This window comes from Aotus nancymaae, unplaced genomic scaffold (genome assembly GCF_030222135.1).
Source record: "Aotus nancymaae isolate 86718 unplaced genomic scaffold, 86718_ANA_hifiasm-v0.15.2.pri h1tg000058l, whole genome shotgun sequence".
NCBI classification, from domain to species: domain Eukaryota; kingdom Metazoa; phylum Chordata; class Mammalia; order Primates; family Aotidae; genus Aotus; species Aotus nancymaae.
The window spans coordinates 10,274,498-10,302,459 of NW_026988472.1; the positions used below are offsets into that span (position 1 = coordinate 10,274,498).

At 50.8% G+C, this 27,962-nt stretch overlaps 3 protein-coding genes across 7 annotated transcripts in view; all 3 read left to right on the top strand.

Moving 5' to 3' along the window:
• OTUD5 (OTU deubiquitinase 5) overlaps nt 1–4,831 on the top strand; it is a 31,752-nt gene extending 26,921 nt beyond the window's left edge. Inside the window, exons 6-9 of one of the 2 annotated variants that reach the window (XM_064364360.1) lie at nt 1,340–1,543; nt 3,015–3,216; nt 3,307–3,420; nt 3,756–4,831. In XM_064364360.1, the coding sequence (XP_064220430.1) occupies nt 1,340–1,543; nt 3,015–3,216; nt 3,307–3,420; nt 3,756–3,880 (645 nt within the window). In that variant the 3' untranslated portion in view covers nt 3,881–4,831. The remainder of the gene's footprint in view (nt 1–1,339; nt 1,544–3,014; nt 3,217–3,306; nt 3,421–3,755) is intronic. The other variant, XM_012471564.3, reaches the window with a different exon arrangement.
• A 3,409-nt stretch (nt 4,832–8,240) lies between these two features.
• On the top strand, nt 8,241–13,877 carry PIM2 (Pim-2 proto-oncogene, serine/threonine kinase). 2 transcript variants are annotated; one of them, XM_012471640.3, is made up of 6 exons: nt 8,241–8,491; nt 8,621–8,730; nt 9,423–9,473; nt 11,676–12,048; nt 12,505–12,681; nt 12,778–13,877. In XM_012471640.3, exons 1-6 carry the CDS (start codon nt 8,431–8,433, stop codon nt 12,939–12,941), a joined length of 936 nt encoding a protein of 311 aa, XP_012327063.1. In that variant the 5' UTR covers nt 8,241–8,430; the 3' UTR covers nt 12,942–13,877. The 2 variants fall into 2 exon arrangements, with proteins under 2 accessions (XP_012327063.1, XP_012327062.1); XM_012471639.2 differs by lacking the exon at nt 8,241–8,491 and having other exon boundaries at nt 8,505–8,730.
• An 81-nt stretch (nt 13,878–13,958) lies between these two features.
• SLC35A2 (solute carrier family 35 member A2) lies at nt 13,959–27,946 on the top strand. Of its 3 annotated transcripts, none has more exons than XM_012471641.3 (5): nt 13,959–15,693; nt 17,247–17,429; nt 23,616–23,767; nt 25,722–26,458; nt 27,729–27,946. In XM_012471641.3, the coding sequence occupies exons 1-5, from the start codon at nt 15,603–15,605 to the stop codon at nt 27,754–27,756; spliced, it is 1,191 nt and encodes a 396-aa protein (XP_012327064.1). In that variant the 5' UTR covers nt 13,959–15,602; the 3' UTR covers nt 27,757–27,946. The 3 variants fall into 3 exon arrangements, with proteins under 3 accessions (XP_012327064.1, XP_012327066.1, XP_012327065.1); XM_012471643.3 differs by lacking the exon at nt 27,729–27,946 and adding an exon at nt 16,926–17,009 and having other exon boundaries at nt 25,722–27,579; XM_012471642.2 differs by lacking the exon at nt 13,959–15,693 and adding an exon at nt 15,752–15,771.
• Nucleotides 27,947–27,962: the final 16 nt, after the last annotated feature.

The window sequence follows — 27,962 nt, forward strand, 5'->3', positions numbered from 1 at the left end:
CATTGGAGGACACCAGGTGTCCGCTGCTTGCTGTGTGGGAAAACACCCTCCCCCAGCCCACACCTTTGGTTACAGAAGTCTCCTGTGTTGATTGTTGTTGATGGAGCAAGTAGAAAAAACACTTGGAATGTGTTTAACACTGCCAGAGTGTGTTTAGATTTTTTGACTATTTTTTAATTGGCTTGTTCTAACATAGTTTTATGTATTTTTTTACTGTTATCCACAGTAAAAAATTACATTTTATCTGAATGCAAGGTCTGCAGGAAAAAGAAAAGAGTACATTTTACATGATTACTTAGCATATATGCATTTGTGTGTAGCGTATATATGTGCATTAAAATAATGTTAACTATGACATTTTGGGCTGGATGATAGAAAAATTTAAAAAAATGAAAAAAAATGTTAACTAAAGCTTCATGAAATAATATTTGCACTTATTCCCTGGGATATACTCTGATACTTTCTCTTTTTAAAAAAAATACTATTGGATCTCACAGCCTGAAAAACAGTACTCTCATGTAGTGTCATGTAACTTACAGTACCCCACACCATGTTGATACTGCCCTCTTATCCCCTCACACACCCACTGCTTCTCCCAACCCGTCACATGCTTGAATACTCCCTCTACCCTGTGCACACATAGCTGATTTTTCTATTTGTCTCATCTGCTCATGTGTGAGGAAGGCCTCAGCATTGTGACACAGTCATCTCTGGATGGGGCTTCTTTAAATTAAGGCCCAGGCCAGGCGCAGTGGCTCACGCCTGTAATCCCAGCACTTTGGGAGGCTGAAGTGGGTGGATCACCTGAGGCCAGGAGTTCAAGACCAGCTTGGCTTAACATGGTGAAACCCCATCTCTACTAAAAATACAAAAAAAATTAGCCAAGGGTGGTGGTGCCTGCCTGTAATCTTAGCTACTCAAGATGCTGAGGCAGGAGAATCACTTGAACCTGGGAGACAGAAGTTGCAGGGAGCTGAGATCGCACCACTGTACTCTAGCCTGGGCAACAGAGTGAGAATCCATCTCAAAAGAAAAAAAAATTAAGACCCAGGCTGGAGGGCGCCTGACTGCCTCAGTCTCAGTGCCTCAGTTGAGGTGGTTGGGGGTTGGAGTCAGGTTTTCCAAGCAAAGGAGGTTGGAATGACAGGTCTCACACCCGAAGCCTGCTTTCCCCCAGTCCCAGATCAAGAGGCAGTCTGCAGAGGGTTGCTCTGTGGGAACATCTGCTCTCCTGTCTTCTTTTTTTCTGGGCCTGTGGACCTACCCCACTGAGCCTCTTCTGGCCCTTGGGCAGGTTCAGAGTGTTACTGCACATCCTTGCTCCTCTCCCTCCTTGCAGTTTGCAGAGCAGTCTCTGATGAAGAATGCCATAAAAACATCGGAGGAGTCATGGATTGAACAGCAGATGCTAGAAGACAAGAAACGGGCCACAGACTGGGAGGCCACAAATGAGGCCATCGAGGAGCAGGTGGCTCGGGAATCCTACCTGCAGTGGTTGCGGGATCAGGAGAAACAGGCTCGCCAGGTCCGCGGCCCCAGCCAGGTGGGTCATGGACTCTGTCACAGGCTTGGCCAGGAACCCATTAATTCTCATGCTTTGCCCTCAAGTGAGCAGGAAAAAATTAAGCAGTTTTGACATCTGGGAGGGAAGGAAGCATCCAGCACCTGTAACTCATCTTGTGTCTTAGTTTTGGCATTATACCTTGGAACTTTAAATACTTGTGCAGAACAGGCACTTAAGAAGTGAGAGGAGGGCAGCCACTGCTGCTGGTGACACAAGAGAATGATGGATAGCTTCAGAGACACAAGCTTTTGTTGACTGCCCGTGTGTGCCAGGTTTCTACTGAGGATGTAACATTAGATCTGGACTGCTCTGCCCTCAACGATCTCATCTGCTGAGGGAGACAACTCATTAGTGGGGTCCTTGACCCTGGCTGGGAGATCAGTGGAGGTGGGGGCTCCAGTTAGTCACACAGAGGAAGGTTGAATTTTTAGGGAGGGGCAGGGCAGACAAGCATCTGAGGATTTGTAAAATCAAGGAGTTTGGAGTGATTGTAGATGTTGGCTGGCAAGAGCTGAGTCTTATTCCACAAATACTTATTGCCAGTCTGTGCTAGGCATTGTTTTCAGTGTATGGGGATACATAGGTGAGCCCAGCAGGCCAAGATCCCTGTCCTTGTGATGCTCACATGTTTGCAGCTTGACACAAAATAAACAATAAACATAATGAATAAATTAGTTGGGAAGTGCTATGGATGGAAACTGTAGAGCCGGGATAAAGGGGCTGATCAGGGATGTGAGTTCACAGTATTAAATAGTGCCATCAGGGTAGGCCTCAGAGCAGGTGAGATTTGAGCCTTGCAGAAGGTGAGAGTTAGCTACACGCACATGCCGGGGAGGGCAGCAGGTCCACACACCTGGTGTGACTCAGGCACAGCCTAGAGGGAGGCCAGTGTGCCCGAACAGAATGTAGTAGTAGATGAAGTCAGAGAGGTGGTGAGTCCAATTGGGTAGGGACTTGTGGGCTGTGGCCAGGACTTTGGCTTTTACTCTTAGTGAGGCAGAAGCCATGGGAGGATTGTGAGCAGAGGAATGACAGGATGTGGTTGGGGATTTAACAAGATCGCCTTGCCTGCTAGTCATCCAGTGGAGTCTGGCGGGTGAGGGCAGAAGCAGGGGCCAGCAGGGAGGAGGCTGCTGCAGTAGGCCAGGTGACTGGTGCCGGTGCTGGCAGTGGAGACGGTGAGAAGGGGTTGGATTTGGATCTATTTTGAAGATAGAGGTAACAGGGTTTCCTGTCAGATTGGCTGTAGGGATGTGAGAGAGAGGGTAAGGAGCTCCACATCTGTCCTGTGAGGAGCCTTGTGGTCCACCGTGTGAGTGGGGATGATGATGACCTATGTAGAAGCTATATCATAGCCAAGGTCCTGGAACGGGAGCCAGCATTCAGGGATGGGTCACAGGAGGGTAATGGCTGTTGGTCATCCTTACGGCATTTTCCTTCCCCACTGCAGCCCCGGAAAGCCAGTGCCACATGCAGTTCGGCCACAGCAGCAGCCTCTAGTGGCCTGGAGGAGTGGACTAGCAGGTCCCCACGGCAGCGGAGTTCAGCCTCATCACCTGAGCATCCTGAGCTGCATGCTGAGCTGGGCATCAAGCCCCCTTCCCCAGGCACTGTCTTAGCTCTTGCCAAACCTCCTTCACCCTGTGCGCCAGGTCAGTGACTTGCTCACAGGGAATGTGCTGGGGGTTAGGAGGCACTGCCTGGGTCCTGGGTCCCTACCTTTGACTGTCCGTCTGCTTCAGGTACAAGCAGTCAGTTCTCGGCAGGGGCCGACCGGGCAACTTCCCCCCTTGTGTCCCTTTACCCTGCTTTGGAGTGCCGGGCCCTCATTCAGCAGATGTCCCCCTCTGCCTTTGGTAAGCCTCCTTTGTGTGGGGGGATGGAGGCTACTAGGAGCTGGGAGAGACTAGAGGAAGTGGCAAGTCCTGAGAGGGGGTTTCTGGAGCCTCTGGCCATCTCCCTGAGAAAAGAAGAGAGAGGTGCTGGAGGGGATTTTTCAGGCCCAAGGAATTTTCCCCAGAAGGGGCCTGGGATCTAAGTGGGGTTTCACAGGCCTAGCGGATCCTTCTGTTTTAAGAAAGGAGTGAGAAGGGCCCTATGGGATTTCTCCAGAGCCCTAGATACCGGCACAGGGTGAGGAGAAGGCAGGCTGAGAGCACTCCATCATCCTTTTTCTCTTCCTCTCGCCCAGCAGGTCTGAATGACTGGGATGATGATGACATCCTAGCATCGGTGCTGGCAGTGTCCCAACAGGAATACCTAGACAGTATGAAGAAAAACAAAGTGCACAGAGACCCGCCCCCAGACAAGAGTTGATGGAGACCTAGGGATTGGACACCATCTCTCAACCCCAGCACTCCTGCCCTCTGGTGCCGCCTCAACCTTCTTTGGCTTCTTCCCTCTTGCCTCCTTCTGTTCTTCCTGCTCTCCCCTCTTTTCCCTCCTCCTCACTTCCCTCTGGCTAGCCCACTCCTGCGCTCCCTCTCATTGCTGCCGCCACTATCACCTGTCTCTCTGCCAGCTGACGTGCCCTGTTGCCCCCCACCCTGCATAGCACCATCCCTGCATTCCACAGGGGACTCGGGCAAGGGTGCCGAAGATAGACGAGAGGTACACAGAGACAGACCAACTGGCAGCCAGGCAGCCCCAGAGGAGAGAGACATTCAGACAGGAAAGTCTCCCTACCCCTCATTCCTTCCAAGATGAGAAAAAGTTGCTGCCCCCCCCCCACACTGATGCCAGGGAGGTGGGAGGAAGAAGTGGGAAATTTCCCTTTCCAGTACCCCAAGAATGTCTGAGCCTTCAATCTTGAATTTTTTTCTTTATGAAAATGTACTTTTATCTTACGAAATCAACTAATCAAAAATGATATAGATGACAGCACTGGGTCTGTGAAGGTGGCATCTTTCTGGCCAGGCAGGTCATGGGGCATGGAGGGGGCGAAAAGATGTGGGTTGCTGTCTTCTAGCCTCCAGCTGCATGGAGGCAGGCCCAAGGCCAAGGGTGTGCACTGGGCAGGGCAGCAGATGTCAGGCCAGCTTGGACAATGAAACCCTGACCTTGCTGCATTCCTTTTGCTTCCACCACCACTAGCCTCTTTGGAATCTTGGGGTGGGGGGCATCTTTGGGGATCATGGCTGCCACCCGGGATTTGAGTGTAGCGAGTGTGGGAGCAGCCTTGACAGATGGGGCACCCGTGCCCTGCAGGTGTTGACAAGATCCGCCATCTGTAATGTCCTTGGCACAATAAAACCAAATGTCAGTTTCCCTGAGCGGCTCTGTTCTGTGTGGGGCAGGGGCTGGGCGGGCTTCTGGGCAGAGGAGGGAATGGCACGGACCTTGGCTTGACCTCAGAGGTGTGAATCCTCTCCAGCAGGGTCTGTCTGGGGGCCTGGAGTTTGTATTTGATTTGCTGCTTATTAAACCTCCTATTACCACTGGAAAAGCTGCATCATTGCCTGCTGACCCCACCCCTGCCTATCCTATTTCCTGGGGTGTGATGGTAGCAGAGGACTGTGAGCTTGAACTTCCTGCCTGAATTCCAGCTTCTTCTGCCTGCCTCTCGCCATGAATGTTGCTCTTTCCTTCCCATGATCTGATGAAGAAAAGCCCTGGAAAAGCACAACTGATCATTTGTGGCAACATGAGTTTAGTGGAAGTAACCAGAGGGGCCTCCCCCAGTGGGTTCTAGAAGGTGAAGGATGGCTAAATCCTTCTTTGTTCCTGTCCCCTAGTCCTCTGACACCTCTTTCCCTGCTCTCCCTAGGGGTAGATCGAAGGTAGAGAGGGCTGGCTGGCCTCTAGGTTTTCTCAAGCATCTTTTATGGAGACCCTCTGGCAGGATGTATGTCTGGTTCTGCAGTTGAGCCACTGGTTCTGCAGTGGCTGGCTGCAGAGTATCTCTGGAACCCAATGGCCAAGCATCTATTTGTTGTAGAGTTGCTTTGAAACCTTCCCTGGCATTTTCTAGCTGTGTGGCCTTGGTCATTTCATAGTTTCTCTGAGTTTCAAGTGTCTCATCTGTATATTAGGCCAGGCACAATGACTCACGCCTATAATCCCAGCACTTTGGGAGGCTGAGGTGGGTGAATCACCTGAGATCAAGAGTTTTGAGACTAGCCTGGCCAACATGGAGGAACCCATCTCTACTAAAAATACAAAAATTAGCAAGGTGTGGTTGTGCCCACATGTAATCCCAGCCACATGGGAGGCTGAGGCCTGAGAATCACTTGAACTTGTGGGGTGGAGGTTGCAGTGAGCCGAGATTGCACCATTGCACTCCAGTCTGGGTGACAGAGACTCTGTCTCAAAAAAAAAAAAAAAAAAAGTGATAACTACTCCCTCATACTGTCTGCTTGTGATCATCGAGAGGAAATAGGCATGGTCAAAGAAAGTAATGTACTACTGGGCACAGTGCCTGGCACATTCGGAGGGCTCAAATGTGTTATTTTTGTAGAAGTTTCTGTACCATTTGGCCCCTGCCAATCTCTTGCCGCTTTGTCCAGTTTTCTTGGCCTTTGCCTGCAATTTGCCCTCCCCTGTCCTGAGCCACCAACGTTTGTCTTTCAAGACAGGTAGTGGGTCACCTGCTGAGAAGCCCATTCACATTCCTTTTTTTTTTTTTTTTGAGTGTCTGTTGCCAGGCTGGAGTTCAGTGGTGTGGATCTCAGCTCACTGCAACTTCCGCCTCCCAGGTTCAAGCTATTTTTTTTGTATTTTTAGTAGAGATGGGGTTTCACCATGTTGGCCAGGCTAGTCTCGAACTCCTGATCTCAAGTGTTTCACCCACCTCAGCCTCCCAAAGTGCTGGGATTACAGGCATGAGCCACCACGCCTGGCAGGACATTTCTCACTTCTATCTAAAAATTTCCCCAGTAACTACTACAGATAAACTTCATGGCACAGGATTGATGCCTGACTTATTTGTGCATCTCTAATATTAACATCCCCACCAAGGCTTGGCAGGCTTATAGTAAACCCCTAATAATGTTGGGTGAACAAAGGAGTGTACATGTATGCTTTTTTGGTGTTGTCTGTGTGTGTGACTGGCGAATCCAAGTCTTCATGTGCAGTTCAGAGTTTCTCCAGTTGTGTGTGTGATGAGGGCTTGTTTCCAGGTGTGTCAGATGGTGACTGAGTGTGGGACTCTCAGAGTTTGTGTCTAAATCCAAGATGCGTGCATGCCTGCGTGGGTCTGTCTGTGACAGTGCATCTGTTGTTTCTGTCTGATGGGGTAGATGTCCGTTTGTGTTCCTGCAACGGATTCTGGATAGCTATTTCTGGACAGTTTGTTCCATTGATAAGCTGCACGTGTGATGGTGTATGTGTGTCTGTGTCTGAACAGGTCTATCCATGCCTGTTTTTGTGACACTGCCACAAAATGTGGCTGTCACATCAGTACATGTCTGCCTTCAGAGCAGTGCATGTGTGTCTCGGGAGCATCTGTGTATCTTCCTGTGACAGACTCTGTGTCTCATTTCTGGGACAGTACAAGTCTTGCTGTGACAGTGCATGTCTGATGGTGCCAGTGTGTTTGTGACAAGTTCTGTCAGTGTGAGGGGACATTTCTGTGTCATCACATGGCCAATGTAGGTCTGCATGAGTGCCTTTCTATAACTGTCTCTGGGTGTCATTCTGGGACGTAACTATTTTTCTAACAGTGTGCCTGCCTGAAAGTGTATGTCAGTCTCTGTATCATAGTGCATGGCTGCATGTGTATCTAGGTCGTTTCCGTGAATGTGACAGTATGTGTTTGTGTATATCATGGCGTTCATGTGTCTTAGGAATGCATTTTTCTTCCTGAGATGTGGCGCCTTCTCTGGCTGTTTTTCATAAATTTGTGTACTAGAGTTGCCACTTCTCTAGCAGCCTCTATCATGTCTCTCAGTCCTTGCCTCTCTCAACTCCAAGTGCAGCCCAATGCCGCCACCACCCTGGGCTCACCCCCATCCCCCAAGAACCACCCCCTGCTGTTCTAGATTCTAGACCTGCTGACTGGGCTCAGGGCTCTGGGTTTAAAACTTCAATAAACAGTCCACAGGCAGCAGCCTTAAGCCATGGGAAATGTTGCCTTTGACCAATGCACACCAGTGGCGGTGATGGCAGGGGTTACCCCTCCCTGGCTACCAGATTTTTCTAGGGCCCTGGTTTCAGCTTTCCAGTGAAGGCCACCAGTCTCCTGGAGGACTTCGGTGAAGGATGACAAGCACCTTTCGAGACGGGGTACTGGATAGCCACAGGCTCGAATTCTTAGAAGCCCGGCTGGCGCTATCTCTGTGCTAATTTCGAGGCAGCGGCGGCAAACCAACTTCCCAGGAAAGGATACTGCGCAGTTATTTTTTAAGTGTAAATACACACACACACCACCACCACTACCAACAACAACCCCGCGCAACAACCAAAACAAGCATGGTTGCTGCAAAAGGATTCCCAGAACCGGTTTCCTCTTGGTGTGAGCCCCACCTCGAGCCCTCCATTTACATGCAGGCGCCGCCTCCTCGGAAGAACCGAGCGTGTATTTGCATAAGGGGGCATTTGAAACGAAGAGGGTGGTATGCAAATAAGAACTGGCTCCGATTGGCTGTGGTACAGCAGGTGCCGCGTCTGGATTGATCAAAGCCAGGTGGGCGGGGCTGTCGCCCAGGGTGACTCTCCCGGGAGGCGCGTGCCCCGGCTCAGTAGCTTTGGGGCTGGCGCGCGCGGCGAATCTTAACGCTGCGCCGTCTGCGGGCGCTTCCGGGCCACCAGTTTCTCCGTCTTCCACCCTGGCGCCCCCCAGCCCTGGCTCCCCAGCTGCGCTGCCCCGGGCGTCCACGCCCTGCGGGCTTAGCGGGTTCAGCGGGCTCAATCTGCGCGGTGCATCCTCCATGTTGACCAAGCCTCTGCAGGGGCCTCCCGCGCCCCCCGTGACCCCTACGCCGCCGCCAGGTGAACGCATCCTCCCCTACTGCAACCAGACGGGGTGGGCTGGAATGATGGGTTGCAGGGCGGTGGGGAGGGAGTCGTGGCTGGGCTCAGCACGCCGCCACCCTGACTTCCTTGCCTCCGCCTGCGTAGGAGGCAAGGATCGGGAAGCGTTCGAGGCCGAGTACCGACTCGGCCCCCTCCTGGGTAAGGGGGGCTTTGGCACCGTCTTCGCAGGACACCGTGTCACAGATCGACTCCAGGTATCCGTCACGAGGGTCTTGGGAGGGTCAGGTGCGTGTGTCGGGGTCGCGGGTCCTGGGCATGGAATACTGGTTGACGGAGTAAGCCTGCAGAGTGTGTAGAGGACCGAGTGTGTGTATGTGTGTGTGTGTGTCCGAGGAGTGAGCCTGCAGTGTGTATAGAGGACCAGGGGTGGGTGTGTGTGTGTGTCGGTCTAGGGGGTTGTGTGTGGAGGGTAGAGGGCTTCAAGGCAAGGATTTCTGGAAGTCCTCGACCTCCAGGGTCCAGGCTGTGTATGTGTGGGAAAGCGGGGACCTAGATGTGAGATTTATGGGATTTTTGGAGGTAGATGTCCAGTGTGGAGTCATGCGGACCAGGACTCTGGTACAGAGTTGGGGTATCGTAGAGCTAAATAGGAAGATTGTGGGCCTAGGGTATCAGGAAATCTAGAGCTCAGGACTTGGAGTGATGAGTACTGATGTCTGAGAACGGAGAGCCCAGGGCTGAGGAGGGTGGGAGAGATGAACTCGGTTCCGGGGACTTGGAGGGCAGGGGAGACGCCCTGGTATGGGTTGTATGGGGTGGTGTGGTTGGGGACCAGAAAGATTAGAGTGCTGGTGGATGGAGGAGCACTGGAGGTGGGCAGAAGGTCTAGACGGGGAAGGGTCTGGGGATCACCTGCTGGCCTCCTTATCACGGCCCTCTTATCCAGGTGGCCATCAAAGTGATTCCCCGGAATCGTGTGCTGGCCTGGTCCCCCTTGGTGAGTACTTTTGGAGCCCTTCCTGACCTATCCATCACAGATGATGAATTGACCCCCTTGCTTTTCCAGCGGATGTATGACTCCCTGGGCCCTGTAACAGTAAGAACACTCCTACCAGCCCATGTTTACTCCCTTGGGGTGATATACAATTCTGATTCACCCCAATTCCCCTAGAGCCCTGGAGTCTCCCCTTCAACAATCCTTTTCCATCCTCCCTCCAAACACTACTGGAGGACTGCCCGCAGAGCATGCTGGTGGGGAACGAGGGGCAGAGGTCACTGGTTGCCATGGTGATGGTGGCTGCTTCTCTCCGGCCATTGTAGCGCTAACGGACATCAGGGCGGGTCTGGGCGAGTTGTAGAGTTGGGAGCGCCCCCTGGCGGACTCTAGGGGAAACCGCGCCTGCGCAATATCAGAATTTTTTTTGCATCTCTGTGAGAAAGTCTGCTGCTGTGCAAGTCAGCAGCCTGGCCAGGAGAGGGCTCTACCTCAGCCCAGAAGGTTGCTGCTCGAAGTGTGCCTGCTTAGGGCTTGGGGAGCGGATTTTGTGGCCAGTAGCATTTATACCTTCTTTTTTTTCTTTTTGAGACAGAGTGGTGCGATCTCAGCTCACTGCAACCTGTCTCCCGGGTTCAAGCAATTCTCCTCCCTCAGCCTCCCGAGTAGTTGGTCCTTGATGTAGGAGCGCACAACCACGCCCGGCTAATGTTTGTATTTTTAATAGAGACAGGGTTTCACTATGCTGGCCAGGCTGGTCTCGAACTGCTGACCCCAGGTGATCTGCCTGCCTCGGCCTCCCGAAGTGGTGGGATTACAGGTGTGAGCCACCGCACCCTGCTGCATTTATGCTTTTTATTGACTGGTTCTAGGTGCTTGGTGATGCTGACAAAACAACACTAAGTCCTTTTGTGCTCTAAGTCCTTTCCAATTAATCACTCAGCTGTTTAACAAAGGTATATTGACCACCTACTATATGACAGACATAATTCTAGACACTTAGCAAATTATTACATAATAGTTTTTGAGAGCTCACTTTGTGCTAGGTCCTTTTTTACTAATTGTTTTTACCTGTTTATATTTATTCAGCCCTATTTTGTTAGCAGGCACTGTTATAGTGCTTCAGATACGTCTGTCTGTGAACAAAACAAACCATTAACAGTGTTTATTTAGTGCTAACTGCTTGTCAGAGTCTATGCTATCAAGTTCTTTCATCTGTTTAACAAACATTTATTGAGCACCTACTGTGTAAGGTACTATTCTAATCTGGGATATGTCAGGGAACAAAACATAAAACACTACATAATGGTGCTGCTTCTGCTAAAGGCCTTTCGTTTAATAACCAGTTTGTTGTTGTTTTGGTTTGTTTTGAGACAGTCTTTCTCTGTTACCCAGACTGGAGTGTAGTGGTGCGATCTTGGCTTACTGCAACCTTTGCTTTCTGGGCTCAAGTGATCCTCCTACCTCAGTCTCCCAAGTAGCTGGGACAGGTGCATGCCACCAAGCCTGGCAAATTTTTGTGTTTGTGTAGAGACGGGGTCTTGCCCTTTTGCCCAGGTTGATTGGTCTTCAACTGGTGGGCTCAAGCGATCCATCTGCATCAGCCTCCCAAAGTGCTGGGATTATAGGCATGAACCACTGTGCCTGGCTGAAATACTTTTTTTTGAGACAGAGTCTTGCTCTGTCGCCAGGCTGGAGTGCAGTGGCGCAATCTCGGCTCACTGCAACCTCCGCCTCCTGGGTTTAAGTGATTCTTCTGCCTCAGCCTCCCGAGTAGCTGGGACCATAGGCGCGTGCCACCACGCCCAGCTAACTTTTGTATTTTTAGTAGAGACGGGGTTTCACCATGTTGGCCAGGATGGTCTCGATCTCTTGACCTCGTGATCCGCCCGCCTCGGCCTCCCGAAGTGCTAGGATTACAGGCGTGAGCCACCGCGCCCGGCTATTTTCATTTATTCAAATGTGTTGATCTACTACATGCAAGATGTGTGCAGGCTCTTTGCTGGATTCACCCTCCCAATCCCTGTGTGAGTTTGTGTCTTTAGGGAAACTGAAGCCCACGAAGGGAAGTGAATTGCTCAAGGACACACTGTCAGGAGAACAAGAGGCCATGATTTGACCTTAGGAAAAAAGTCAGCCTCAGAGCTGTTGACCTGACATCTGTCTTTTTTCTCTCCCTGCTTCCCACCCCACCTGTGCCCCCAGTCAGACTCAGTCACATGCCCACTCGAAGTGGCACTGCTATGGAAAGTGGGTGCAGGTGGTGGGCACCCTGGCGTGATCCGCCTGCTTGACTGGTTTGAGACACAAGAGGGCTTCATGCTGGTCCTCGAGCGGCCTTTGCCCGCCCAGGATCTCTTTGACTATATCACAGAGAAGGGCCCGCTGGGTGAAGGCCCAAGCCGCTGCTTCTTTGGCCAAGTAGTGGCAGCCATCCAGCACTGCCATGCCCGTGGAGTTGTCCATCGTGACATCAAGGATGAGAACATCCTGATAGACCTACGCCGTGGCTGTGCCAAACTCATTGATTTTGGTTCTGGTGCCCTGCTTCATGATGAACCCTACACTGACTTTGATGGTAAGGCTTCTCTAAATCTCACTGGAGGGATTGTTTTTACTTGATGGCCTTGTGACTTTTGGCCTCCAGTGGTGGGGTGTCCTGTAATCCTTGACCCATACTGCATCTATATAAGATAGATGATCAATTTCTAATACTGGGGATTCTCAGCCTTGCCCTCTGATAAAGTCCATCTTCTAATGGTGCCCTAACTTTGTTCTGGACTCTTATTCTGGTGAAGGGATCCTTTTACTATCCTGAGTATTCTTTTCTCTGGTAAGGGGATCCTGTTACTTTTCAGTGCTTTTATTCTGTTGAGGGGACTCTGCTATTTTAGCTGCTCTTTATGTAGTGAGGGGACTCTGCTTTTGTATTGAGTGCTCTTAATTGTGGTAATGAGGCCATCTGTCCTGGGGAATTTGGGATTGGAGAAGGGCATCATGAGAGAGAGTGGTCTAACCCCTGGCTTGTGTGCAGGGACAAGGGTGTACAGCCCCCCAGAGTGGATCTCTCGACACCAGTACCATGCACTCCCAGCCACTGTCTGGTCACTTGGTATCCTCCTCTATGACATGGTGTGTGGGGACATTCCCTTCGAGAGGGACCAGGAAATTCTGGAAGCTGAGCTTCACTTCCCTGCCCATGTCTCCCCAGGTGAGGCCTCACTAATCCCGGCCCAGAAGACCATCCCTCTCAGGGACCGGAACCTGCTACTGACTGCTAATCTTCCCTGTGCTTCTTGGCCCACAGACTGCTGTGCCCTAATCCGCCGGTGCCTGGACCCCAAACCTTCTTCCCGACCCTCACTGGAGGAGATCCTGCTGGACCCCTGGATGCAAACACCAGCCGAGGATGCACCCCTCAACCCCCCAAAAGGAGGGCCCACCCCTTTGGCCTGGTCCTTGCTACCCTAAGCCTGGCCTGGCCCCCAATGGTGGGAAGAGCCATCCCATGGCCATGTCACAGGGATAGACGGACATTTGTTGACTTGGTTTTACAGGTCATTACAGGTCATTAAAGTCCAGTATTACTAAGGTAAGGGATTGAGGATCAGGGGTTAGAAGACATAAGCCAAGTCTGCCCAGTTCCCTTCCCAATCCTACAAAGAAGCTTTCTTCCCAGAACCTGTGGTCCCTGATTCTGGAGGGGGAACTTCCTGTTTCTAATTTTGCTAACGATGTTTGTTCGGGTGAAGTTGTTCCCATTCTGAGCCCTGGGACTCATTCTGATGACATGTCACCCCTACATTGGCACCTCCTCCTACCATCACACAAACTTCCTTCATATGCTCTTACTTGGGCAAGGGTGCTTTCCTTCTAATACCCCAGTAGCTTTTATTTTAGCAAAGGGACCCTTTCCCCTGGCCTAGGGTCCCATATTGGGTCAAGCTGCTTACCTGCCTCAGCCCAGGATTCCTTATTCTGGGGGAGGTAATCCCCTGTTGTTACTCCAAGGCTTTTTTTTTTTTTTTTTTTTGTGAGGGGATCCTACTCTGTTATCCAAAGTGCTCTTATTCTGGTGAGAAGAACCTTACTTCCGAATTTGGGAAGGAATGGGAGATGGACGCCACCGGACCCCACCAGACACTAGGATGGGATGGATGGTTTTTGGGGGGATGGGCTAGGGGAAATAAGGCTTGCTGTTTGTTCTCCTGGGGCGCCCCCTCCAACTTTAGCAGATTTCTTGCAACCACCTCCTGAGCCGGGATTGTCCAATTGCTAAAATGTAAATAATCACGTATTGTGGGGAGGGGAGTTCCAAGTGTGCCCTCCTCTCTTCTCTCCCTGCCTGGATTATTTAAAAAGCCATGTGTGGAAACCCACTATTTAATAAAAGTAATAGAATCAGAAGCGGCTGGCCATTTGTTAGGGGTAAGCCTTTTATGGTGCATCTACTGTGCGCTGAGACAGACTGTCTGCTTTGTCCTCATGAAGCCACAGCCTTGTCTTGCCATCCTAAAGAGCTTTAAGGGTTCTGGAAGCTGCACCACACACAAAAAACTTGATTTCCCCTGTCCATTATCTTATGCCGTGTCCAGTACATGCAGAAGGGCTCTCTGTTGGAGATACTGTGCATATTGAAGGTGTTTAGGGCACATCCCCAATCAAGATGGCCATCTCAGTAGCAGAAAAAACTACCTCCCCAGCTGGGTATGGTGGATCATGAGGTCAGAATATCGAGACCCTCCTGGCCAACGTGGTGAAACCCCCTCTCTACTAAAAATACAAAAATTAGCCGAGCGTGGTGGTGCACCCCTGTAGTCCCAGCTACTCAGGAGGCAAAGGCTGCAGTGAGCCAGTATAGCGCCACAGCACTCCAGCCTGGGCGACTACCTTCCCTGACACCCCTGGGGAGGGAAGAAGCCCTTTCCCTGTTGGAGAAGAAAAGCCCTATCAGGGTACCAGTGAGGGCAGGGCTGGAGTTGGGTGTTGACTATAATCTTGTAGCTCTTGTCTACTGATGTGTAGGGTGCAGTCACCGGTTTTACTCTTATCTTTAACCTCTCCCCCATCTTAACCCTTACATACTCATCCTTCCCATTTCTCCTTAACAGTTGACTATCTGGCTTGCCCCGTTCCTCTTGATTTCACTTGTTCTAACCTCAGCTGTCCCCTCTTGCTCTGTTTTCATTTTTTAAAATTTGAGATGGGACTCAAGCGATTCTCCTGCCTCAGCCTCCCAAGTAGCTGGGTACAGGTGCACACCACTATGCCTGGTTAATTTTTGTTAGTAGAGATGGGGTTTCGCCATAGGCTGGAACTCCTGAGCTCAGGTGATCTGCCAGACGGCCTCCCAAAGTGCTGGGATTATAAACGTAAGCCATCGCCCCCGGCCCGGTATCCTGCCCTGCCTCCAAATGCTAGCTAACCTGTGAGCCTTTCACCTGTCTCCTTTGCCATCCTCACTGGTGTCTCACTTGTCTTCCCTTATCTGCGTCAACTTTGCTTTGCATTTTCACTTGTTTATCCTCACCTGCTCTGCTATTATCTGCTAGTTCACATGCCTGACTCTCACCTGATGCTTCAGCCAGTATGCCCTCACCCGCCCCGGCCAGGTCAAAGTGTCTTCGGCCCTAGATTCCCGTGTGCTCTCCAGAGAGGGACCTCGCTAGGGAACGGGAAAGCGGAACTTCAGTCCAACCAGGAAGCACCTGGGAGTTTCTGATGCGGAAAGGGGCGGTGCCTTCTAGAGAATCTGCCAATAAAAGGCCGACATGAAAGGTGTGACTGAGCCAATGAGACTAGGAGACGGGATTGCGGGTGATCTGGAAAGTGCGCCCAGTGAAGCGGACGCGAACGCCAAGACAAGGCGGGTCTAGTGACAGGAATGGGCCGGTGAAGCTGAGTAGGGACGGTGGGTAGGCCGAGCGGGCCGTGTACCCTGCGTCCCGATCCGACAGAATTTGGAAGTCCTGGGGCTACTCTTACATTGAGCTTTTAGGAGCGGACGAGGAAAGCCACCACCCTGACTACCCCGGCTCTTACCCCACCTTCACTCAGGTGGCCCGGAAGCGGAAGTGACGAACACGGAAGTAGCCTACTGTTGCCGAGGGGACGGGCCGGGCAGATGCCAACATGGCAGCGGTTGGGGCTGGTGGTTCCACCGCAGCGGCCGGGGCAGGGGCGGTTTCCGCGGGTGCATTGGAGCCGGGGACCGCGAGTGCCGGTGAGACAGTCTGCGGCCGAGCAGTCGCGTGGAGGCGGAGGTCGCGATTGTTAGGAGTCGGGAATGTTTCTTACTAAAGTGAGAGGGAGCATCCCGTGTGGTCCGACGTGTGTGTGTGTGTGTGTGTGTGTGTGTGTGTGCGCGCGCGTACCTTGTGTGTTGGGGGCGGGGAAGAGAACATTGTGAGGTTGATTGTGGGATCCCTCCGCATATGGAGAGTAGAGACCATTGTCAGTGTGGAGGGTATTTCTTTTTGGGGAGGCTAAGGCCACTGAAACAATCTGAATGTGTGGGGTCCTTCCGTGTGGAAGAGACCATTCTGCGGGTGTGGGAGTTCTTCGTTGAAGGGAGAGAGTATTCTGAGAGTGGTGGTTCCTTCCTTATAAAGGGACAGAGACTATTCTGAGGGTGGGGCGAGTCCTTCCTTATATGACTAGAGAGGGTCCATTTTGAGGATGGGGATGTCCTTCATTATGTGCAGAGAAGATCGTTCTGGGGGTTCCCTTCCTAATGGAGGTAGAGATCATTGTACGTTCGGGTGGGAGGGCTCATCGTTATATGGTGGAGAAAGAACATTCTGAGGGTGCCGGGTCCTTCCTTACAGCAGAGAGAGCTAATTGTGAGTGTGGGTAGAGCAAGGAAAAGTTCATTAGCTAGAGGGTCGATGTGCGGTGGTGGGAGGACGGTCCCTTTGGAGTGCAGGGAAATATTTCCTCATCTGTTTGAGGGAGCCAGACCATTCTTAGTGGGATAACCACTTCTGATACAGGATTCAGTCCCTGGGAGCATGGGGGAATCAATTCTTATATTCAGTGGATTATTCCGGGTCGGGAGGAACCAGCTGTCACAGGAGGGAGAGGCTGGAGAGACCATTCTGAGTATGAGGAGGATCATTCCATATGTGATATAGGCCATTCTGTGTGTGAGGGAATCGAATAATTTCTTAGATGGGAGAAAGACTGGTCCTTAGAGGGTGAACATACCTCATACAGTGGCGTCATTCCCTGCACTGATTTATTCTTTACATGGGCCAGTCCCTCGTTAAATAGGAGCATCATTTCATATAAATCCTGTTTGCTCATCCATAAAATGGGAATCCTTGCAGTTATTTTAGAGATGAGAAGGATATGAGAGTCTGTTGAAGTAATCCATAGAAATCTGTTAACCCAGTGATAGGCACACATAAACAATAAACGTGGAGAATGTAGTTGTCAGTATTCTGCCTGGGGAAGAGTTGCTTCTCACTTGGGAGGGAGCCGAGGCACATGGCCAGGGTTTGCCTCAGCCATTTCCTGACACCTTGGTAAGGGTTCCAGGTATGGACTGGACGGGGTGGGGCCCATTTCTCCCTTCTGGCTCTTCCTGCTCATGGCTGAGGCAGTAAGCTGTTAGGAATCAGACTTTCATTGGGTGAGGGCACGCAGGCTAAGGGAGCAAGTAGCGGTGGCTAGGAGGGTCCTGGGTGAGAAAGGAGAGGGGGTGGGTGGTGGTGTGGCTATGCCCCAGCGGCTTCTGACCCCTCCGTTACCCCTTGCTCCTTCCGTTCCCCACAGCTCACAGGCGCCTGAAGTACATATCCCTAGCCGTGCTGGTGGTCCAGAATGCCTCCCTCATCCTCAGCATCCGCTACGCCCGCACGTTGCCGGGGGACCGCTTCTTTGCCACCACTGCTGTGGTCATGGCAGAAGTGCTCAAAGGTCTCACCTGCCTGCTGCTGCTCTTCGCACAGAAGAGGGGTACGAGCCAGGGAGGGGGCTGCACTGGGGTCGGTGGGTGGGACTCCTCATGTATGTGTGTGTGTTCACACAGAGGGTTTGCTTCAGTTGTCTCCAAATCTGAACCTGCCTGGAGAACCCCTCCAGCTATGCGTAGCTGCATCTTACACTTTTCTAGCCCTAAAGGCGGGCAGCTGGCCTGTGTGGACTGTAGGAGTGATTGTCTATACTTATAAAGTAGCAGGGGGATGGCACATGTGATTTAGTCATCTTTAGCTTCATATTATGGAGAATTCCAAATACATGCAAAATTAGAGAGAATAATCAAATAGTAAAATATCCATGTACCCATCCCCCAGAGTCAGCAATTAGCAACTCCTGGCTGCTCATTAAACAACATCAGTGATTGTCCACTCACTGCCAATCTATATGTCTACCTACGTCCTTATCCCGTTCTATTTTGAAGTTAATCCCACACGGAGTAATATTGTATGGAAGTAAATTCCCCTATATTATCTTGAATAAATGTTTTGGTGCGTTTTTTTTTTGGTTTTTTTAAAATAATAATCCCAGCACTTTGGGAGGCCCAGGTGGGCAGATCACCTGAGGTCAAGAGTTCAAGACCAGACTGACCAACATGGTGAAACCCTGTCTCTACTAAAATTACAAAATGAGTGGGCATTGTCGTGCATGCCCATAATCCCAGCTACCCGGGAGGCTGAGGCAGGAGGATCACTTGAACTCAGGAGGCAGAGGTTGCAGGGAGCCAAGATCTCGACATTTCACTCCAGCCTGGGTGATAGAGCAAGACTCCGCATCAAAAAAATAAATAGCCAGGCACGGTGGCTCATGCCTGTAATCCCAGCACTTTGGGAAGCTGAGGCCGGCAGATCACCTGAGGTCAGGAGTTTGAGACCAGCCTGGCCAACATGATGAAACCCCGTCTCTACTAAAATTACAAAATGAGCTGGGTGTTGTCGTGCATGCCTGTAATCCCAGCTACCTGGGAGGCTGAGGCAGGAGAATCGCTTGAACCCAGGAGGCGGAGGTTGCATTGAGCCAAGATCTCGCCATTGCACTCCAGCCTGGGCAACAAGAGCGAAACTCCGTATCAAAAAAATAAATAGCCAGGCACTGTGGCTTATGCCTGTAATCCCACTACCTTGGGAGGCCGAGGTGGGTGGATCACCTGAGGTCAGGAGTTCAAGACCAGCCTGGCCAACATGATGAAACCCCATCTCTACTAAAAATACTAAAAAATTAGCTGGGTGTGGTGGTGGGCACCTGTAATCCCAGCTACTCAGGAGGCTGAGGCAGGAGAATCACTTGAACCCAGGAGGTAGAGGTTGCAGTGAGCCAAGATCCCACCATTGCACTCCAGCCTGGGCAATAAGAGGGAAACTCTGTCTCGAAATAAAAAAATAAATACATACATACATACAGTACTGGCCTGGCACGGTGGCTCACGCCTGTAATCCCAGCACTTTGGAAGGCTGAGGTGGGTGGATCATTTGAGGTCAGGAGTTTAAGACCAGCCTGGCCAACTCCTAAAATTACAAAAATTAGCTGTATGTGGTGGTGGGTACCTGTAATCCCCGCTACTCAGGAGACTGAGGCACAAGAATCATTCAAACCCAGGAAATGGAGGTTGTGGTGAGTGGAGATCACACCACTGCACTCCAGCCTGGGTGACAGAGTGAGACTCCATCTCAAAAATAAAATAAAAATAAATACAATGCCTAGGAATCGTACATGAAAAAATTAACACTAATTTAAAAAATAGGACGGGCCAAGTGTAGTGGCTCACGCCTGTAATCCCAGCACTTTGGGAGGCTGAGGTGGGCGGATCACCTGAGGTCAGGAGTTCAAGAACAGCCTGACCAACATGGAGAAACCCTGTCTCTTCTAAAAATACAAAATTAGCTGAACTAGGTGGCGCATGCCTGTAATCCCAGCTACTTGGGAGGCTGAGGCAGGAGAATCACTTGAACCTGGGAGACAGAGGTTCCCGTGAGCCTAGATCGTGCCATTGCACTCCAGCCTGGGCAACAAGAGCAAAACCCTGTCTCAAAAAAAAAAAAAAAAAAAAAAAAGCTGGGCATGGTGGCTCACACCTTTAATTCCAGCACTTTGGGAGGCGGAGGTGGGTGGATCACTTGAGGTCGGGAGTTCAAGACCAGCCTCACCAACATGGCAAAACCCCGTCTCTACTACAAATACAAAAATTAGCTGGGCAAGGTGATGCATGCCTGTTAATCCCAGCTACTTGGGAAGCTGAGGCAGGAGAACTGCTTGAACCCGGGCAGTGGAGGTTGCAGTAAGCTCAGAGCACGCCAGTGCACTCCAGCTTGGGTGACAGAGTGAGACTCCACCTGAAAAAATAATAATTCAAAAAATGACATGGACATAGTGGAATAATTGGCCTTGGAGACATGAAAAGGTGGTAGGCAAGTCAAGAGAGAGAAATTTTCTATTGGGTACAGTGGACACTGTTTGGGTGATGGGTACACTAAAAACACAGACTTCACCAGTGTGCAGTATATCCATGTAACAAAACTGCAGTTGTACCCCCTAAATGTATGCGGTTTGTTTGTTTTGTGTGTTTTTTGAGACAGGGTCTTACTTTGTTGCCCAGGCTGGAGTGCAGTGGTGTGATCTTGGCTCACTGCAGCCTTGACCTCCTGGGTTCAAGCAATCTTCCCACTTCATCCTTCTGACTAGCTGGGACCACAGGCATCGCTAATTTTTGTACTTCTTGGAGAGACAGGATTTTGCCATGTTGCCCAGGCTTACATCTTTTTCTGATTTTTTTTTTGACAACAAGTCCTGCTCTGTCACCCAGGCTGGAGTGCAGTGGTACGAGCAGTTTTCGGCTCACTGCAACCTCCCCCTCCCGGGTTAAAGCAATTCTCCTGCCTCAGCCTCCCCAGTAGCGGGATTACAGGCACTCACCACCACACCCGGCTAAATTTTTGTAATTTTTTATTAGACACAGGGTTTCACCATGTTGGTCAGGCTGGTCTCAAACTCCTGACCTCAGGTGATCCACCCGCCTCCGCCTCCCAAAGTGCTGGGATTACAGGCATGAGCCACCGCACTTGGCTTTTTTTTTTTTTTTTGGACACAGTCTCACTCTGTCGCCCAGGCTGGAGTGCAGTGGGTGCAATCTCTGTTCACAGCAACCTCTACCTCCTGGGTTCAAGCGATTGTCCTGCTTCAGCCTCCTGAGTAGGTGGGATTACAGGCACCTGCCATGATGCCTGGCTAATTTTTGTATTTTTAGTAGAGACAGGGTTTGGCCATGTTAACCAGGCTGGTCTTGAACTCCTGACCTCAGGTGATCTGGCTGCCCAAGATGCTGGGATTATAGGCGTGAGCCACCACGTCCGTTTTTTTTTTGTTTTTTTTTTTTTTTTTAGATAGAGTCTTGCTCTGTTACCAGGCTGGAGTACAGTGGCTCACTGCAGCCTTTGCCTCCCAGGTTCAAGTGATTCTCATGCCTCAGCCTCCCGAGTAGCCTGGGACTAAAGGCGTGCACCACCATGCCCAGCTAATTTTTGTATTTTTGGTAGAGACGGGGTTTCACCATGTTGGCCAGGATGGTCTCGATATCTTGACCTTGTGATCCACCCACCTTGGCCTCCCACAGTATTGGGATTACAGGCGTGAGCCACTGCACCTGGCTCCTTTTTTAAATTTAAATAAAAAATAGTCAAATAATCGTGACATTGCACTCCAGCCTGGGTGAGAGTGAGACTCCGTCTTAAAAAAAAAAAAAATAAAAGTCAAATAATCAAATAATCCAGTCAGTGTTCAAATTTATAATGATTTCTTAAATGTTATAAAAGTTTTTTAAAAATTCACTGGTATTTAGTCAATGTTTTGTAATTAGTATCTTTTTTTTTTTTTTTTTTTGAGACGGCTCACTGCAGCCTTCATCTCCCAGGTTCAAGTGATTCTCCTGCCTCAGCCTCCTGAGTAGCTGGGATTACAGGTGGGCACCACCATGCCTGGCTAATTTTTGTATTTTTAGTAGAGACAAGGTTTCACTATGTTGGTTAGGCTGGTCTCAAACTCCTGACCTCATGATCCACCTGCCTCGGCCTCCCAAAATCCAGGGATTACAGGTGTGAGCCACCAAACAGATGCCTGTTTGGTATCTTCTAAATCTGTTACTCTAGGGTTTTTTTTTTTTTTTTTTTTTTTTTGTCTTTGCAATTAATTTATTGGAGAAAACAGGTCATTTGTCTTGTAGGCTTTGGGTAGTCTGGATCTTACTGACTCCCTCCCTGAGGGAAATATTCTCAAAAATTTAACAAATATTCTTCTGTCTTCTACATCTCTTGTAAATTGGGAGTTCGGTTTATCTGCTAATTTCAACATCTCCCTGAAGGCCTTGTACTTTGAAGTGTTGCCCAATTGTTTCTCTAAAAAAGTCTTGCATAAGTAAAGGGATAGAGATGAATTATGCACCTTTGCCCATTGTTTACATTGAAGAGAACACTCACCCACTTGTTAACTCCAGGTTAACAAGATACTTGCTCTTACCTTTATTGACTCTGTGGACAGTGTAGATGTGAACAGTTGCCTCAGGCCATGGGGTTGGATGGGTTAGCAATGCTGAGGAGCAGGTTGTCCTCATTGCTGATGGGAGATGGCAATAACAGATAGTAACAGTCTTAATCACAGGCCTTCATCTCAGCCACAATTTCAGCTCCTCTCCCTCTCTCACCCCCTGAAATTTTTTTCCCCTGAATTAGAGTTTGAAGACCAGTAATTACTCCTGGGATTAGTGGCATGAAGGGCAAGGACAGGGTTTGGTGAATGAGCATCATTAGGAGTTCCTGGGACAACCTTGTTCAGTGGCTGTTGAAGTTTTGCCTGCTGGAGTGACACCCAGCTATGACTTAAAAGATAAACTGCCAAAAAGTGGGGCAAGCTTTGCAAAGGCCTTGTTACATAGCAAATGATTCTCACGTTTCCTTTCTTTCTTTCTTTCTTTTTGTTTTTTCTGAGACAGAGTTTCACTCTTGTTGCCCAAGCTGGAGTGCAGTGGTGTAATCTTAGCTCACTGCAACCTCCACCTCCTGGGTCAAGAGATTCTCCTGCCTAAGCCTCCCGAGTAGCTGGGATTACAGGTGCCCACCACCAAGCCCAGCTAATTTTTGTATTTTTAGTAGAGACGGTGTTTCACCGTGTTGGCCAGGCTGGTCTTGAACTGCTGACCTCAGGTGATCCACCCACCTTGGCCCCCCAAAGTGCTGGAATTACAGGCTTGAGCCACCGCGCCCACCCCAATTCTCATGTTTTCATTGGAGCAGGTCCCAAGCAGACTTCTGCTTAATGGTCAGGCCTGCATTTATCCATGTGGCAGAGGCAACTCTGTGTGTCTAGGGCTGACAGAAAGATGTGACAAGGGGGAGATTGCCCCTGTCCTCAGACAGCACATGGGCCAGTGAGGAGCTAGGAGAAGTCTAAAAGTCTAGACTAAACTTCTCTTCTGTGTGGGAGACAGCCCTCCAGCCCAGCTCCTAGGGCTTCTACTTCATAAACTCTGAGTTAATAATGGTTCTTTTTTTTTTTTTTTTGAGACAGAGTCTCACTCTGTTGCCCAGGCTGGAGTGCAGTGGTGCGGTATTGGCTCACTGCAACCTCCGCCTCCCAAGTTCAAGCAATTCTCCTGCCTCAGCCTCCCAAGTAGCTGGGACTACAGGCGCGTGCCACCACACCGAGCTAATTTTTGTATTTTAGTAGACAGGGTTTCACTATGTTGGCCACGATGTTCTTGAACTCCTGACCTCATGAGCTGCCTGTCTCAGCCTTCCAAAGTGCTGGGATTACAGGTCTGAGCCACCACGCCTGGCCTAATGATGGTTATTTCATTGTACACACGTATTGAGTATTGAGTACTTGCCTTGAATGTGGCTCTCTGCCAGGGAGGTAGGCTCTGAGATGAGTGACATGCTCTGTGATTAGCAGACACAGATGGTTGAATCTTTTGCTGCTATTAAACTGTGTCTCAGAAAGGCTTGCTGGAAACACGGTTGCACTCTAGTGAAAACAGAGATCACAGACTTCATTCCAGCCCCCAGGAAGTGGAGAGCAGGGTGGATAGGGGAGTCACGGGAGCCAGGCCTGGTCCCAGTCTTCAGGGGTTCCTGATGTATGGCTGTCAGTGCTAAAAAGGGTTCTCCTCCTCCCACCTAGGTAACGTGAAGCACCTGATTCTCTTCCTCCACGAGGCTGTCCTGGTGCAGTATGTGGACACGCTCAAGCTCGCAGTGCCCTCTCTCATCTACACCTTGCAGAATAACCTCCAGTATGTTGCCATCTCTAACCTACCAGCTGCCACTTTCCAGGTGAGCCCCAAGCCCAGCATGGCCCCAGAGGAACTAACTGGGTTGGGGACTGGAGTATGGGAATGGCGTGGTGGGGGGTACTGCAGAGGACAGGGGCTGTGTTACCTCCAGAATGTCCTCAGAATGCCCTCAACCTCCCTTTCCTTGTCTGTGAGAATTGGGGGTGGACATAGTAATGCCTGTTCACTGAGATGCTAGGATACTTAAAAGAAGTATCTGTGAAGAGCCCTTGGCGGGCAATAGATAAGCTTTAGGCTATTTGTGGGCAGCTTTGTGAAATGGTTAAAGAGCCTGAGTTCTAGGGCCAGGCTGCCTGTGTTCAAGTCTTAGCTCTGCTACTTTCCAGCTGTGTGATTTTGAGGCTTGTCACCTAACCTCCCTATGCCTTAGTTTTCTCATCTTTAAATCAGGGCTTACGGCCAGGCATAGTGGCTCATGCCTGTAATCCCAGCACTTTGGGAGGCCGAGGCGGGTGGATCACAAGGTCAAGAGTTTGAGACTAGTCTGGCCAACATAGTGAAACCCCGTCTCAACTAAAAATACAAAAAATTAGCTGGGTGTGGTGGTTTGCGCCTGTAATCCCAGCTACTCGGGAGGCTGAGGCAGGAGAATTGGGTGAACCTGGGAGGCGGAGGTTGCAGTGAGCTGAGATTGTGCCACTGCACTCTAGCCCGGGCAACAGTGTGAGACTCCATCTTAAAAACAAAAACAGGCCGGGTGCAGTGGCTCACGCCTATAATCCCAGCACTTTGGGAGGCCGAGGCGGGTGGATCACGAGGTCAAGAGATCGAGACCATCCTGGTCAACATGGTGAAACCCCGTCTCTACTAAAAATACAAAAAAATTAGCTGGGCATGGTGGCGCACGCCTGTAGTCCCAGCTACTCGGGAGGCTGAGGAGAATTGCTTGAACCCAGGAGGTGGAGGTTGTGGTGAGCCAAGATTGCGCCATTGCACTCCAGTCTGGGTAAGGAGCGAAACTCTGTCTTTAAAAAAAAAAAAATCAGGGCTTATACTGGTACTCACTTCAGAATGGTGTTGTGAGGATTAAATGAATGAATTCATGTGCAGTACCCAGAACTGCACTGATACATAGTAAGCACTATGTAAATATTTGCTGACATTGTTGCTATTGATTCATTTGTATCAAGTCCCTCATCACAAAGATTACCTACGTCTTTTTTTTTCTTTTGAGACAGAGTTTCGCTGTTGTTACCCAGGCTGGAGTGCAATGGTACGATCTCGGCTCACTGCAACCTCCGCCTCCTGGGTTCAGGCAATTCTCCTGCCTCAGCCTGCTGAGTAGCTGGGGTTACAGGCACGCGCCACCATGCCCAGCTAATTTTTTGTATTTTTAGTAGAGACGGGGTTTCACCATGTTGACCAGAATGGTCTCGATCTCTTGACCTCGTGAGCCACCCGCCTCGGCCTCCCAAAGTGCTGGGATTACAGGCGTGAGCCACTGCGCCCAGCCCCTCTTTTTTTTTTTTTTTTTTTTTAAGAGATGGGGTTTCACCATGTTGGCCAGGTTGGTCTTGAACTCCTGACCTCTAGTGATCCGCCCACCTCAGCCTCCCAAAGTGCTGGGATTACAGGCGTGAGCCACCATGCCCAGCTGAGATTACCTACTTCTACACCTCAGCCATATTTTATAGACGATGCCAGGGCTCAAACAGGGCAAGTGCTTTGTCCCTGGTCACACAGCCAGGACATGGGATTGGGATGTAGACTTCCTGGCACAGCCATCCTTTTGTGCACTTTCTGGGAGGGACCTCAGGGCTGTTTTGCTACAGCTCAGCCAATGGCCAGTGGCTGGCTACTTTTGCTGTTTTTATTGTCATCCATGCCACTCTGTCCCTCTGTTGTGCCTGGGGGCCCACAGTGGGTGCTGCCCCCAACGCGCACCTGTTGGGGGCTGGGGTCAGCCCTTAGTGCCTTCCATGTGCCACTCACAGGTGACGTACCAGCTGAAGATCCTGACCACAGCGCTGTTCTCCGTGCTTATGCTGAACCGCAGCCTCTCCCGGCTGCAGTGGGCCTCCCTGCTGCTCCTCTTCACAGGCGTCGCCATTGTCCAGGCACAGCAAGCCGGTGGGGGAGGCCCACGGCCACTGGATCAGAACCCTGGGGCAGGCCTGGTAGCTGTCGTGGCCTCCTGTCTCTCCTCCGGCTTCGCAGGTGTCTACTTTGAGAAGATCCTCAAAGGCAGCTCAGGCTCTGTGTGGCTACGCAACCTGCAACTGGGTCTCTTTGGTACAGCCCTGGGCCTGGTGGGGCTCTGGTGGGCTGAGGGCACTGCTGTGGCCAGCCGCGGTTTCTTTTTTGGGTACACGCCTGCTGTCTGGGGCGTGGTGCTCAACCAGGCCTTCGGCGGGCTACTGGTGGCTGTGGTTGTCAAGTATGCTGACAACATCCTCAAGGGCTTTGCCACCTCCCTGTCCATTGTGCTGTCCACTGTTGCCTCCATTCGCCTCTTTGGCTTCCATGTGGACCCATTGTTTGCCCTTGGTGCTGGGCTCGTCATTGGTGCCGTCTACCTCTACAGCCTTCCCCGAGGTGCAGCCAAAGCCATAGCCTCTGCCTCTGCCTCTGCCTCCGGGCCCTGCATTCACCAGCAGCCTCCCGGGCAGCCACCGCCACCACAGCTTTCTTCCCACCGTGGAGACCTCATCACGGAGCCCTTTCTGCCAAAGTCAGTGCTGGTGAAGTGAGGGCTGGCAGCAATGGGGGGACATAAGGGAGGGGGACTGGGTGGAGGGTGTTGGGCATCTGCAGGACCCAAGTCGCCGCCCTCCAGGGCCTGGCTCCTCTGGGTTTGGGAGATGGTCTTTTCTCCCACGTCACTGAGACTTCTGGAGGGGCGTGAGACTAGGGCTGGGTGTCACATGAACCCTTCCTGGTAGGCTGATCCTCTTCCCCTGGAGGGGGTTTTAGAGCTGCCTCCTCTGCCCGCTCTAACCTCTTTGGAGGCAGGGTTGGGGGTTATTGTCATTCAAGGCCTTTTTTTTGTCTGCCCCCTCCCCCACCCTGTGCCCTCTGCTGGAGGTGTCTTGTCTGGGAGAGTCTCTCCCAGCAGTCTCTCCAACATGAAAACACACTGGACAAAACTCCCACAGCTCTTCAGGAATGACTGATGCCTACCTGTGGGGTTTGGTTGCCCATAGTTTGAGGCCTTCTCTCCTCCCTTACCACACTGCTCTGGATCATGTTAGCAGTTCGGTCTTTTGTGTGGCCTTGAGGCAGCTTCCCTGACACCTCAAGGATGGGCTTCTTGCGAGTCCTGGACAAGAGCTGAGATTTTTGCATCAGCCCTTCTGGCGGGCGGTAGGGGCTATTTTTTTTTCCAGTGGACTTGGGATTTGTGGTGTAATCAGATCATTAATGATCCAGGGCGTGGGAAAAGTGGAGGTCCTTGAAGTGGCTGAATCTCATTGTATTTAAGACACTGTCAGTTGCCAGATGCAGGGTTATTTATGGAGACATCTAGAGAAGAAAAATAAAGCTGCCAATCACACTCTTGATACCCCACTGGCTGTGTGAGGCACCCCTACCTCATGAGGGTGTCTTGGGATTGATGAACTGTGGAACCTGCCTCCTGCACTCCCCAAAGCTTATTAACCCCTTAACTGTATCGGGGCACGGGGTGTGTGTGTGCATGGAAGATGCCTGGGCTGTCTTTGCTATATGTAAATAGGGCCATTGGATCTTTATTTTTGATTAATTTGTTCTGATTTTTTTGGTTTGTTTTTTAAGGAACTGTAATGAACAAACGTCAGGATACCCAATGCCAAATAAAGATGTTGTATTTATTTAGTCCACGTGTAGCTTTCTGACCCAGGCGGGCACCGTTACTAACCCCCAGGACTACCAGCCTCACCACTGCCGCCCTTGCTTGCTCAGGAAACCCACCTGCCAGCCTAGCCCAGCTTTGTGTTTTTCTTTCCTTCCCATTCCCACCACAGGTTGCTCACCAAGGTGAAGGGTTCCTAGCCGCTGGGATTGAAGATGTTGGCCTGGCCTCGTTCTCTCTTCTTGCCCTGGCCCAGCTGGGACCAAACTGATCAGTATTAGGGGTAGGGTGAGGTAGACACCGGACTCCCTGTCCCCACCACTCCAGCCCCTGCCAGCCCCACACTATCTATCTCTTAGCTGAGTTTTTGCAAATAAAATGCATTGTACATCTTGCCGACTTGGGT